We start from the raw sequence: 14,284 nt of genomic DNA on the forward strand, positions 1-14,284 counted from the left end.
CTTTACAAGATTTCATACATGATTTTGAAGCATTTGTGCTATTATGTAAATGCCGTTTTTCTACAAATGCATTAAAATTCTTTTTGACTTTTCTAACAGGATGACCAAACCCACTTCCTCTTTTTAAAAACTTACCGCTTGGCACAATAGGACCAAAGAAATGAACAGTTACGTATGTTTTAAGCAAAACGTGCATCGCAGGAACCCTTAATTGTACCAACTAATTTCTGGTGTGTTTCTTTTGTATGTAATTAAAAATTTTCTTTTTTATTGACTTGTTTGAGATGCACATTATGTTAAAGTAAAAACACGGGGACAGTGACTCACTAGCACTGATTGTTATGGTTGTGAGTGGATCCACTCTTCTTTACAATTTTGCAGAGAGGCTGTGACTCATAGTCATGTCCCCAAAACCAAAGTCACAGAGTCCAAAAAAAAAGCAAAGGAAGGAAGGAAGAAAAGAAAAAAAGCTGCACTGTGGCAACTCTGTTTGCATGTTTGTTTCTCCCTGTCCGTGTGGCCTGTTGCATAACTTGAATTAGATATTTCTGGCATTGGTCTGGGCGTTGTTTAGTCCTGTAATTAACAACTTCAAAGCGCAGCTGAAAGCAGATGATAGGTTAGAATTCACTGTCACCATCATTCACAGCATTTTTAAACATTGTGCCATCCTTCTTCACTGTGTGGAAATCATGAGTCACACATCTTCCTGTCGCCTTTTTCTCGATCTTATTCACTCACTCACATTTACCAAATAATGGAGGGAGTATCCATGGTCACCACATCCTGTGTCATATCCAGCTGTGATACACACAAAACTGTTTGTTCAGTACAACTGGAGTGGATTTAATCACACTCACTCAGACCAATTTTTAACACTATAATTACAGATATGTGCCATCTAGTGGTTACAAACAGACATTTTTAGTGTCCAGCTCCAGCCATGTGTGCTCTAATGTAAGTTGTTTCTTCAGAAAGACATACGTCATGCAAATGCTGCATAGTGAATGTCACCCTAGAACCTTGTAGCTAGGATTATAGAAATAATGAAGTCATGCATCTACAAGGAAACTATTTGGAGGTATGCAGCAGAGACAGTTTAAGATACAAATCACAGGAAATGACTGGAGGAAGTATTCAAGAGTTTTATTAAGGTAACACTAATAATAGAAAAAAAAGACCTCAACAGAACTGCACTAAAAGATGCTCTAAAATTATGTACGCATATGTGCATCTATCATCTTCATTGTATCAGCTGAAGTATCAAAAGTAAAAACTGAAGTGAAAGGCTACAAGACATGCATAATATTATCATTCATATGTCATGACTTTAGCTGGAGGGAGTAAATTAATGTTTCCATGTATTGATGTTCAAGGCCTTTACAGCCAGTCTGGTTGTTGTTTATTCAATTAATAAGTTTAGTGCCTCATTTGTAAAACACTCAACTTCATGCACTAAATTTATTATAACATAAAAAACTGCATACAACACTGCGCTAGAAAACCTTGCCTTGTAAACAAGGTTTTTTTAAGGTGGGTGAAAACTTGCAAATTCTTCAAAACATACTTAACTAGAAGTACATGGTTAGATTTTACCACTGTCTCATGTTTGCAGTTTGCATGTATGCACCTAAACCTTTAGGTCATAGGCTCTTTATGTCACGGTCTGGCTGGCAGACCATGGGGATATGGGGGAATGAGGACCCAAAACGCATGGTTCTGCAATACAAACAGTGCACTTTATTTACAGCGAAGGCTGTAAACACAATAACTCCCCGTTGCTCCCTTGAATCCTGTGTGTGTGTGCTCCCCTCCAATGTCTGTGCTCGTGCTACCCGCTGTTGTGTTCTCGCACACCCTGTGTGTGCTGCCGTTCTGGTCCACTCTTCCACCTGGGGGGAAAACCACAAAAACAGCCATCAACACCAACCCCGGCAGGCATACACGAACAGCACCGTTGTACGCTGACAGAGACACACTAACTTGGGTCGACAACTCAATGATCCCACGCCGGTGGGAGCTCCAACACTCTCCTAAGTAGCTCCCCCAACGAGCCCTGATCACCAACAGGTGTGTGGCAGGAACTTCCGGTGTGGCCAGTCCTCCTGCAGGGGCACACCCATCAGGCCTGCATGTGGCTGTTCTCCATCCTCCAGCCACACATGTACACACCCACACCCTGCCTATACATATAATGAGTGGAACACAGACTAACACAGCATTGTGCAGAAAGACACACACATCACCAAATAACAACAATAATAATAATAATCATAATAATAATAACAACAACAGACCAAACTGCTCACGGACCCCCGAGTCCTCCAGAGCCGGGTCCGTGACACTTTATTTTGGTAACCTGTTTTGGTGTCAACTTCTGTCAGTTCAACTGGTTCAAAGCTCCCTCTCTGTGTGTCTATCAATAAAAGAACAGAAGAGAAGTGAAACAGAAGAATCAGGTTATAAAATACACATTTTGGGGCGATCGTGGTTCAAGAGTTGGGAGTTCGCCTTGTAATTGGAAAGTTGCCGGTTCGGGCCCCGACTTGGACAGTTTTGGTCGTTGTGTCCTTGGGCAAGACACTTCACCCGTTGCCTACTGGTGGTGGTCAGAGGGCCCGGTGGTGCCAGTGTCCGGCATCCTCGCCTCTGTCAGTGCGCCCCAGGGTGGCTGTGGCTACAATGTAGCTTGTCATCACCAGTGTGTGAATGTGCGTGTGGATGACTGGATGTGTAAAGCGCTTTGGGGTCCTTAGGGACTAGTAAAGCGCTATACAAATACAGGCCATTTACCATTTTTACATAGCAGCAGCAACAACATTAAAACCACTGACAGGTGAAATGTATTGACCCTGCCTTTTTCAATATAACCTTCTACCCCCTCTTCTGCCTTCACTCCCTGAAGACAGAAGAGGGGGTACAACTCCAAAACCCAGATTGCAATTTGAACAAGCTTGATTCATCGAAGCCCAGCCCTGCTGTGGATACTTTGTGTCCTGTGGGCTGCAGGGCTGGGCTTCGATGAATCAAGCAGGACACAAAGTTTCCTCTCCCAAACACGCAGGTCCAATGGGACAGAGCTGTGTTGGCAGCTTGAGTAGGACCTACAAAACAATAAGCAGGTGATATTAATGTTTTGGATAAAGTGCCAAGTATAGGTTTTAAACTGTGGGATTTAAATGTCTATTGGTTTCAAATGCTCACATTTGAACACTGGGAATAAAAAAAACATACAACTAAATGTAACTGTGAATTGAATCAGTATCAGGTTCACAATAGTTATTTCCCATGGCAACATCTGCATGCAGACTGGACGTTGGGGATGGTTGGTATGTTTTGGACATTAATGTTATTGTTTAACAAGTTTCCACAGAGAGGGGATTTTTTTTTTTTTTGGTGTGTCCAAGATGGGCGTGGCATGCCACAGTGAATATTTGGTACACCCCGAACTCACACCACAGAACGCCCCCGCCAGGAATGACTTGAGCAACTTTAAAACCAAAAGCATGCAGGATTATTTCAGTGAGAAAAATGTTGCGACAAATTTCATTATTACTATATTAGAAAGTCTGTGTTAGAAAACTAGACATGACACATACAGTGGTGTCACCGATCAGCGTCTGGTAAGATCAAAGAGTAATTCATCTAGACAAATGATGATTTTCTTTTCTTTTAGGCAACATGATAAACATATAGCCTGCAGGAGGCACTAAACACAAGGAAATGCACTGAAAAAGCAGCAGTCTCGGAATCTCAGCTGTGGGTCACATGGGTGTGGTGCTTCTGTAAACCAAGTGGTGCAAACTTTAGCTACACACACGCGCACACACTTAAGACTCATCACATAGTCACATAGCAACTTCAGTGTTTTCCCAGTATCCATGAACACTGACAAACCAGTAGTTAAGCCCTGCCCAAAGCGGTGTTTGCCAAGAGCTCAAGAAGACCTCTTCCTCCTGGGCTTAGCCTTTCAGGCAGGCTTTTCTCAGGCAGTAAAAGCTTTGATGACTTCACTGGGATCGGCAGGCCATCATAGTAAACAGTGGCTCACAGTCTACCAATAACAGATTTGATTGTTGGAGCATTCCTGAGAGGTAGGGCTGCCTGGAAGACTTCGTTTTAGAGAAAAGATATTTGTTCTGTTCAGTAAGAATAATGAGAGACGGGTGGTGAAGGGGTTATCTTGTTCCTCTTTCTCTGGTGTTATTCAACTTTCACCAGACATGAAACATGGTGGGATTTTTGTGATCTGCACAAGAACAGTGATGTGCTGTTCTTGTGAGTCAGTTGAGGACTTGCAAAATACAAATCAAACTGACTAGGCAATGTTATCACCCGTTTTATTCATAGAGTTGCAACATCCTCTGAGAGTTTATGCCTCACTGAGAGAGGGGTGTTCATGCCTACAACATTCAGCAGATTCCTCAGAGCAGTGATAAAGCAGGGACTTTGTCTGGGAGGGAGTGGCTCATCTGCCCTTTAACACTCGGGGAAACATAAAGTACTCACTCAGTTACAAAGCCAACAGAGAAAGCTGTCTGGATTAAGCTTTACCAGCTTCTCAAATGGAAATGGTTCTGGTGCTTGCTTAAAAAAAACACATGTATAAAAAGTTGAAGGGGATTTATGGACAAATCTGTCTAACTTAAAGATTAGATAGTTAGGAAACACAAGACACAAGAGATTTAAAATGATTCAGCACTTTTAATGAACAAAACTTTACAAAAAAAAAAACAAAAAGCAATGCTTTTTGGTCGCTTCTCTTCCACTGTTGTACTTCCTACTTCTTTCCAGCCTTTTTCATTTGCTGATAGCACTGCTCACATGCAACAGACAGTCCAACAACCAGAGAAACAAACTCCTCAAAGTTCACAAGACCATCACAGTTGGCGTCCAAGTCTTTCATGATCTTGTCTACAGCAGCAGGATCTTTTTGAGACTGTGTTTAAAAAAAGGGTGTGTGAGGATACATCAGCAACAGTGAGATTGCACAAGAAGTGGCATAGTATTGGATTACAGTGTGTAAATGATGCGCAGTGTGATTGCACAATTTACGTTTTGGTCTCATCTCACCTTAAGGAAGCTGGAAAGCTCAGCCTCCATTAGCTGTCTGAGGTTTTGCCGGGTGAGCAAACCGTCCTTGGCGTAACGGTGGAACACATTGATGAGTCCTTGCATGCAGTTTTCCAGTTCTGAAGGCATGGTTGCTGGAATGTGTTTAGACTGAAAAACAATGTTCAGAAAATGTTGACTATGACAACTGATAGCAAGTCAGTTTAACTTCAGCTGACATTTTCCAAACAAGTCCATAGAAAGCATTTATGAAAGCTGCTTTGGTTGAGATGCTGTTAAACTCATCCATTATTGATGGAACTGACACATTTGGGTCTTTGTTTTACTTCTCACTGATGAGTGATGCTCGTGGGAAGACAGTAAAGGTATGTCATTGAAATTTTAGTAAACCACTGTGCAAAATACAGAAAATCTCAACATTTGAGTTACTGTCTTTGTAGCTGTAAGAGTTAAAAGAAAGGAGAAGTAGGAGGGAGGGTGTGTTATTTGTGCGCAAGAGAATGGAAAATGTGAACAACTTGAACTGAAAAAAGTTAGACCCAAAATGGTGGGATTCAATGTGAGTAATGAGATAGGACACTGCAGGAACAAGCACATGTGTGTACATGCCCACAGTCCAACCACACCCTTACAAAGGCTTATATTTACTATATGGAGACCTAGTTAACTGTCTTAAATGTGAATCAGAGCTTAATGTAAAAATGTTAATTATATATTTTATTAATAAAAATAATCATAACACTGGAAAAACAATTAAAGTGTAATTATAGTGAAAGATTGAAAACAAGAGAAAGAAACAAGATAAACTAACTAAAAGTTGGAGCCTAACTTAGTTAACAGCAGAGGAAATACACGGATCCGTTAGATACCGTTAGAAATTCACAGAGGGAGCTTCAGTAAATACAAAGCAGTGACTGGGAGCGGATTAAAGTAGGTTAAACAGTATGAAACACTATTCTCACACCTCCTAGCTGTATATCTGTATGTTTTAGCAACTAAAGTTTATATTTAAAAAAAACATCGTGGCAAAGCCACACCTGTAGGACAAGAGCAGAAAGTTTCTTACCGTACAGTTGCTGGGACGTGGCAACAGAAGAGGTGCAAATGTTCAGACGTCTGCAACAAGCAACAGAGATTTTATAGTCAGGCGCCGCCCTGGCTGTGCGCACTGACTCACACTGTGGCTCTGCAGACGCTGGACTCTCTGAACAGTTAATACACTGGAAAGGTTTGTAATAGGACAGTAAATATATTAGTACGACTTTAGCTTAAGTTCAGTCATCTGATTTAAAAACAAGGAAAAAGTTACTATTGCTGCTGATAGAAGAGCTAAAAGCCGTTTTTGTGGAATTTAAGATAAAGTTTCATTAAAGTTTAGGCTACCGGTTTAACTGACCCTCCGCCCCTCTCCACCGCCCACCTCCCACACACACGCTGTACCTTTTTATGTTAATCTCTCATAATAAACACACCTTAGGTTTAAGGGATTTTAAAAAGTATTTACTGTAATTTCGAAAATCTGTAATTTACCTGTAAGACTAACTGATACCTAAAGAAGAGCCAATCAGCAGCATTCTGCTGAGTACAAGATCAATTCTGCAAACTAGAGCTATCATCCACAACAGAGGCAATCCAGCCAGTGTGGCTTCAAGGACTGTTTTGTCTCATATTATCTGCATTTATATTCCTATCATAACCTGAACCTTTACTCCTATTATCCTGAAAAGCGTTTTATATCAAAGATGGACGACAGATAGCTAGGTGGATACAGTGCGCCACATTGTGGTGAAAACAGGGTATTACAAATGGCACGCTTTGCAGCCAAGTGTTAAAGCTGTATTTGAATAACAACTCGATCGGTTCTGTCTTTTTTTTTCTTTTTTTTTAGAGGTTTGTGTCTCATTTTACTAACAAAGGAGAAAAAGGACACAATTGAACATAAAAATCACCAAAATACCTCATTGCAATTTTTCCTGCACTCAACTTTTGTTATTTTAACCTATTTGATCACGCTATGTATCAATGATCGGTATTTTTCTTGCTGTTATCCATAAATACATAATTTTAACTGAAAGAGCTACAAGTACAGTACTCGTCAGTCCAGATTTCCAGAGTTTTGTTTCTTGGTTAAAGCAGTTCTCTTCTTATTATCAGACTCCCTTAGCAGTGATTTCTTGTATCAGTTTTACCAATGTAGTCATATGTCTGTTCTGCTACTCAGGGAAGCATTGATGTGGGCTGTAAACTGAGTTTCCATCAAACTGAAAACATTTTTTTTTTTTTTTTTTTTTTTATTATTAACAATTGGAACAATACAGTCACAAACAAAATAATACATTATAGTGCAAATGAACTCTCGTGGAGGATAAAAAAAAAAACAAAACAAAAAAAAAAACATAGTCAATACAACAAAACTAACAGCAAGGATATGGGGGGAGGGGGCTAGACAAAAGATCCACAGTATTAATGGGGAAGAAATTAAAAGGAGCACAGGTTGATACACAATATAGGTAATAATCAAAACAGTAGCAAATGGGAGATGTCATCATAGATTGCGGCAAATCTGCTTGACTTCAGTTTTTTAAGTGACATGAAATAATGTTTAAAGTCATTGATGAACCAAGTAAAGGATGGTTTTCTATTCCTCCATTTACAACAATGTATATGGTATTTACCTAACAGGATGACAATGTTAATCACAGTAGAGACAGATGGATGTTGTTTAGCCATATAGAAAATAATATCAGAAATACTAAACTGGGGAATATCGTTGATCTTGAGGGATAACCAGCTGTGTAGTTCTAACCAAAAGGCAGCTGACACAGGACATGAGAAAAACAAATGGTGTAATGTTTCACAGGCTGAATCACAAAATGCACACTGGTTAACCTCAAATTTAAACCTCCTCTTTAAAAATTCAGACACAGGATATATATTATTAATTATCTTGAAATGAGTTTCTTTTACTTTTGGGGAGACAGGCCACTGAATGAATTTTGAGAACGCCTTTTCCATGAGTGACTGGTCCCCATGAAGGGCCTGCAAATATCTACCTGAGTTAAACCCCTGGAAAAGAATAGATTTAAAATTCACACTGATAAATTTATTGTTACATTTACTATCATTTAGGATGCAGTTACCAATTTTTAGGTTTGGCAGCGCTGGATTGACCTCAGAGTGTAGCATTGTGTTGCGTATCAGCTGCCTTAGGGCCAAAGGGATAGCACAGCAAACTTTTCTGTATTCTTTTAATGGACAATTAAAGTTGTGTCTCTTTGAGAAAGACACGTAATCCAATAGAGCACCACTCAAATCCAGCAAGTCAGTTACAAACAAGATACCACTCTCAAACCAGTTCCTGATAAATAATGTCTTTTTGTTAGCAGTTATCACTCTATTGTTCCATAGGGTCGACATATGAGGAGAAAAGTTGTGTGTAAACATCATTTTCCAAAAATGAAGAATCTGTTTGTGAAAATTAGAGAGTGTAACAGGTATTTTACTAGTCTCAAAGTCACATTTTAATAGAAAATCAATTCCTCCTAGTTCCTTAAATAAAGATCTGGGTATATGAAACCACATGGAATCAGACTGAGATAAGCAAGCTCTGAGCCAGTTGATCTTAAAAGTTCCGATCATTGATTCAAAGTCTAAGGCTCTGACACCACCCTTCTCATAATCTTTAACCAACTGTGATCTCTTAATATAGTGGGTTTTGTTTTTCCATAGGAATTGAAAAATAATTGAGTTGGCTTTCCTAATATTTTGGGGAGAAACATAAAGAGAATGACATGGGTAAATTAATTTAGAGATACCTTCAGCTTTGGAAAGGATGACTCTGCCAAATATAGTGATATCCCTGGTCAACCAACGACTAAGGGATTTCTTCATGTCGACGATACGATTGCAGATGTTGTTGTCTTCTCTTCGGGACATATTTTTAGAAATCACTATACCTAAATATTTAACTTCCAGTTCAACTCTTATAGAAGCTATATTAGAATCAGAACACGTGTGAATTGGTAACAATTCACATTTGTTAATATTCAGACATAGTCCTGACGCCTGGGAGAATAATGAGATAGTGTTAAGCGCTTTAGCTACCATGGATTTATCTCTTAAAAACAGTGCAGTATCGTCAGCAAACTGGCTTATTTTGAATTCCTTGTCAAAAATGTTAATACCATACAAATCAGGGTCTTTTTGGATGATAAGTGCCAGCAGTTGAGTGGTTAATATGAACAATTTGGGGGAAATAGGGCATCCCTGACGGATACCTCTCTGCACTTCAAACCTAGGTGTCATTCCAGGGTTAAGCGAGACAGAGCTAGAAATGTTACTGTAAAACATTTTGATCACATTACAAAAGTTATCCCCAAAACCCAGGAAATTCAAGGCTTTAAGCAGGAAGGGATGTTCAACCGTGTCAAAAGCCTTATAAAAGTCCAAAAACAACACTAAGCTTTCTGTCTTTATATACTGGCGATAATCAAGCATATCAAAAATCAATCTAATGTGATTGTGTATATGTCTTCCTTTTATAAACGCCGACTGACATTCATCCACTAAATGTGTTAAACAATCATTTAATCGGTTCGCATATACATGAGCCAGTAATTTATAATCATTACACAGAAGGGTTATGGGTCTCCAATTATCCAGAAGTAGTTTGTCTTTGTTGGGTTTTGGAATTAAAGTGATTAAACCTTGTTTCATTGTAGGTGAAAGATTAGTTGATGAGATACATTCTAAGTAAGCACTGTAAAGAGTTAATCTAATGTCATGCCAGAAAAAGGAGTAAAATTCCACTGTTAGCCCATCAATACCTGGTGATTTGCCCCTGGGCATTTGTCCGATTGCCTTGTCCAGCTCTTCGATTGCAAGTTTACTCTCCATACGAACCTTTATATCCACATCCAATGTCCCATTAAGGCCTCTAAGACTTTCCAGAAACACAGTGCCATTCTCCGTTGAATAGGTTGACTTGTAAAGGTTACTGTAAAAATGAAGTATTTCCACGTTTATTTTGTCATGGTCCTCAGTCAAAACCCCCTTGATATTCAGTGATTGAATCTTCTTATTTGATTGTCTGTATTTTTCTAAATTAAAAAAGTAGGAAGAGTTTTTCTCACCCTCCTCAATCCACCGGGCTCTTGAACGAACATAGGCACCATTGGCTTTCTCTAAGAACATTTTGTCTAGTTGAGATTGAAAAGTGTTTAGTTGTATATGTTCGTCCAGAGATAAATCCTGTTTGCAGCATAGCCTGTTAATTCTTTCAATAATGCTTTGTTGCTCCTGTCTTTTCTGTTTAGCAATGGATTTGCTAATTTGAATTGCTACCTGTTTAACTTGGAATTTAAACCATTCCCATTTGCTCACATGTGACATATCTAGTTTATCAATTTCCACAATTAAATTTCTCACTTCAAGGCAGAAGTTGTCATTATGCAGAAGGTTGTTGTTGAATTTCCAAATAAGGGATTGATGTTTCACCTTGGTTAATGAGATGAATAAGGAAATCAAACAGTGATCAGTTAGAGGGGAAGCGGAGATTTCACACTTAGAAATGTTGTTGATCAAATTGTTAGAGACTAACCAGTAATCAATCCTGGAACACTGACCATTATTAGATGAATTAAACCAAGTAAATTGAGATACAGATGGATTTTTCAGCCTCCAAGCGTCACAGAGACTAACTTTGTTGACCAAATTAAGGATACTTTCATCGTAACTGTGGCATGAGGTCCTGGATGGAAGACGATCTACAGAGGGATCAGGAGCTATGTTAAAGTCTCCCCCCACAACAACTTTGTCAACAAGATAGCTCAATTTCCATTGCTCTAACTGTTCACAAAGGAAGGTTAGAAGTTTCTTATTCTGAGCTCTCTTAGTATAACCATATACACACAGCAGAATGTATTTTGAACCATTAATCTCTGACACTATCATCAGCCAATGACCATCAGAATCACTTTTACAGTCTATGACATTTCCCGGAAACCTATTAAATAAAATCATCACTCCAGCTGAGTGAGACGTACCATGACTAAAGAAAACAGATTCACCCCACTGTGTTTTCCAGAACTTTGTGTCTGCCTCTGCCGAATGGGTCTCTTGTAGAAAGACACAGTTAGCCTGTTGCTCCTTGCAAAAAAGAAAGATAGCCTTACGCTTCACAATGTTTCTTAGCCCCCTGACGTTCAAGGAAATAACAGATAACATATAACACTATTACAAAGGTATTGGGGAAAAGAAAAAGAAACTTAAGAAGACACGCAGGAACGAGCAGCCGTGTCCTGTATAAAATAACTATTCAGTGCAATAACCCTTAACAACCGGGAAATTTTTAAATTAAATGACATGCTAAGCAATAGGCTTAATCAACAGCAGCATACCTGAGAGGTGTAAAAGGTCACACAAAAGAAAATCAGTTCGGGTCCACTCTTTGGTTATCAATCAGAGCGTAGCCGTCCTTCAAAAACGCTCTCTTTCCCTTACTCCTGGCATCCTGGACCAGCGGCCACAGCTTAACTCGAGCCTCCCGATCTTCCTTGGAGAAGTCTTCCTTGAAGTGGATGTTCATCTCCTTGCAAACCCTCGCATGCCTCGATTTCTTCCAGACGTCGTCCCGGACCGTTCTCATGCCAAACTGGATAATTATGGCTCTCGGGGACCCGGAAGATGCAGCGTTCCCCTTCTTTCCCAGCCGATGAACAGTATCAACAGTCTCTCTCAGTTTATCCACAGACAAGGGCACAACTCTGGTGAGAATCCCGATAACTGACTCTCTCGTGTTTTCATCATCTTTCTCAGGAAGACCAGTCAGCCTTAGGTTCCATCTCCTCTTATATCGAGCATGTTCCTCACAGGAGCTGCGCAGGGATTTGTTTTCTTTCTGCAGCTCACCAACTTTCTCCTGGAGTTCTACTATACTTTCTTTATGTTTTCTTATTTCCGCCGTGTTCATGTCAATGCGCTTTTCAAACTTACGCAGCAACGCCGTCTGTTCATCCATCTTTTGCGTTAACACATTGACTGCTTGCAAGATTGCTGCAGCGGTGTCCTCCTCCTCCAGCGGCTGCGCTCGCACCCCTCTTGCTTTCTTCGGGTTAGGGCTTTTCGTCGGAGTGTGAGCCCAGTTGATTCTGGAGTCCTTGGAAGTCATGTCAGTGATCTCCAAATCTTGAATATCCTCCTCGTCACACGCCTCCCTCAATACCGAAACGTTGTAGTCATGATCCATCGTGATCATAGGACAAGTATCAAAATTAACCCCGGACAAATTACAAATTAAAGCTGGTTTACAGTTAGTTCTCCAGTGGCTGGTTGAAGTGCACAAAAAGCGCAAAAAACGGGTTATTGCTTTTAATAAATTCAGAGTTTCAGGACAAAAAAAAGCCAAAAAGTTCGGACGCCTGCAGTAAAGTTGCTGCTCACTCCGCCATCTTGTTTCCTCTCCATCAAACTGAAAACATGTCAGACCACAATGAAATATTCCTCACCAGCAGAGGGAACTCTTGAGCATCTATTCCCATGTCTGTCATCATTATCAAAGTTTCCTCATTCTACTACTGTAACTTTCAATGTTGTATAAGCTTTTCCAAATAAAGAAAGCTTTGTGTTTTGAAGACTTATCCTTGTTCATTTATTGATTTATTTTCTTAAAGATAATAGCACCTCAAGGCCATTTGCTGCACACTGAGACTACCTGGTTACTGTGCAACTAATGGTAATAAACAATTTAGAAGGCAACTAATTTATTGCCTTCTAGTGTCTGATGAAGCGTACCTATTAACTGAAGACCATTTAAAATGTTTGTTCAGATAAAGAGACAGTTAATTTCTTTTAATCTCCAATTTTTCTGAAAACGTGAACATTTGCAGGCAGGGTTTGTAAACATATTATGGCAGAAGCACATCTATATCAGTTATTGCTGTATAGAGTGGAAGAGAACAGGGAAGTAACCGTAATCTAATTACCTTTTTGCAAAGTAATCCTTTACATTAACCTTATAATAGGGTTTATTTCAAACCCTATGATAAGGGTAAAGTGAGAAAAGCAGACAATAAGGGTATATCCTAACATGAAACAACTAGTTCAGAGGTGTGAATAGACAACTAGCAAACATTTCTATGCATCCTTAAGTTAAAGAAAAAACAAGCACAATCTTTGACTTTGACAAACTTTATTGTTTTAATGTGAATCCAGGGAAGGCCTATATTGGGTTTCTTTCCACATCAGCAGTGCTTTACTTTGGGCAGCCTTTTGTGTCCAGTTCTTTCATGACCTCTTGGAGGGCGTCATGGCTTGCACAGGCGCAACCAGCAACCAGTGAGGCGAACTCTTCAAAGTCCACACGTTTATCATCATTGTGGTCGACACACTGGAAGAGCTCATCTTCACTTTTTCCCTGCAAAGGTGAAACAAACATTTAATAACTTGGAAAGTGAAACAAGTGCAAAGTTTTTTTGTTGTGCAAAAAAAACCTTTGCACTTTTTTTGCACAACAAAAAAAGTGCCAAGTTTAATAATACTTTGTTTTTTTTAAATTAGTTATTTAAAAAAAATTATCTCTTGGTCCATGCTTTTAGTCAGGCTGTTATGATACATTTGCAAACTCAATAGATTTGTAGGGCTAGATTTTAATGCTAAACTATGCCTTAAACATTTACATTGCACTTTAAAAGTGTCTGGATGTCACCAAAGTTATTGTGATCATTTGCAGTTAATTAGTACAATGTTTTCCCTTACCTGAGAAAGTAAGGGTAGTTCATTCTTCACTAATTTTAGAAATTGTTCTTTGGTCAGTTTATTGTCATCTCCTTGGTAGGACATGTAGGCACTGAACATTGCAGCCAATGCCATTTCCAGTCTTGTTGGGTCTGACATGTTTGCAGTGCTGTACAAGAATCTGGACAAGAAATAAAATGGATCATAAAATATTACTTGGCATGCATCGGCAGAGGGACAGAAATGTAGATAGACTGTACTTACAATAATTCTTTACTTTTTAAAAATGTGATTCTTAACTAAAAGTTTTACATATGTCAAACGGAAGAGCAGCTTCACTGAAGCAAATACCTTAAAACAAAATACATGCAGTCAGAGTAGAACCAAAAACCAGCCAGTTTAACATAATTACAGATCAATCTTCAACCACAAGAAACAAAATTTGTCTAGTTTCTATCTAAACAATAAAAAAGTCACA

At 39.2% G+C, this 14,284-nt stretch overlaps 3 protein-coding genes across 3 annotated transcripts; all 3 read right to left on the reverse strand.

Moving 5' to 3' along the window:
* Positions 1–4,684: 4,684 nt before the first annotated feature.
* LOC147303816 (protein S100-A10-like) lies at positions 4,685–6,297 on the reverse strand. Its single transcript, XM_086279372.1, has 3 exons — positions 6,140–6,297; positions 5,074–5,223; positions 4,685–4,939 (listed from the first exon to the last, which is right to left on the reverse strand). Exons 2-3 carry the CDS (start codon positions 5,200–5,202, stop codon positions 4,781–4,783), a joined length of 288 nt encoding a protein of 95 aa, XP_086135498.1. The 5' UTR covers positions 5,203–5,223; positions 6,140–6,297; the 3' UTR covers positions 4,685–4,780.
* A 1,046-nt stretch (positions 6,298–7,343) lies between these two features.
* LOC147303817 (uncharacterized) lies at positions 7,344–12,530 on the reverse strand. Its single transcript, XM_086279371.1, has one exon. It carries the CDS (start codon positions 12,326–12,328, stop codon positions 11,504–11,506), a length of 825 nt encoding a protein of 274 aa, XP_086135497.1. The 5' UTR covers positions 12,329–12,530; the 3' UTR covers positions 7,344–11,503.
* A 714-nt stretch (positions 12,531–13,244) lies between these two features.
* LOC147303818 (protein S100-G-like) lies at positions 13,245–14,284 on the reverse strand. The gene is made up of 3 exons (XM_086280492.1): positions 14,158–14,284; positions 13,828–13,987; positions 13,245–13,486 (listed from the first exon to the last, which is right to left on the reverse strand). Exons 1-3 carry the CDS (start codon positions 14,172–14,174, stop codon positions 13,325–13,327), a joined length of 339 nt encoding a protein of 112 aa, XP_086136618.1. The 5' UTR covers positions 14,175–14,284; the 3' UTR covers positions 13,245–13,324.

This window comes from Aulonocara sp. 'chitande type north' Nkhata Bay, linkage group LG22 (genome assembly GCF_057382095.1).
Source record: "Aulonocara sp. 'chitande type north' Nkhata Bay isolate Kocher_YH1m ecotype deep benthic linkage group LG22, A_spYH_male_GT1.1, whole genome shotgun sequence".
Lineage (NCBI taxonomy): Eukaryota > Metazoa > Chordata > Actinopteri > Cichliformes > Cichlidae > Aulonocara > Aulonocara sp. 'chitande type north' Nkhata Bay.

Bases quoted from the DNA above. Each gene is read 5' to 3' on its own strand.
- LOC147303816 (XM_086279372.1), bottom strand. From the start codon at position 5,202: ATGCCTTCAGAACTGGAAAACTGCATGCAAGGACTCATCAATGTGTTC. The intron at 4,940-5,073 runs GTGAGATGAGAC...TTTTAAACACAG, and splicing joins AGCTTTCCAGCTTCCTTAAG to TCTCAAAAAGATCCTGCTGC.
- LOC147303818 (XM_086280492.1), bottom strand. The intron at 13,487-13,827 runs GTAAGGGAAAAC...TCACCTTTGCAG, and splicing joins AACTACCCTTACTTTCTCAG to GGAAAAAGTGAAGATGAGCT.
- LOC147303817 (XM_086279371.1), bottom strand. From the start codon at position 12,328: ATGATCACGATGGATCATGACTACAACGTTTCGGTATTGAGGGAGGCG.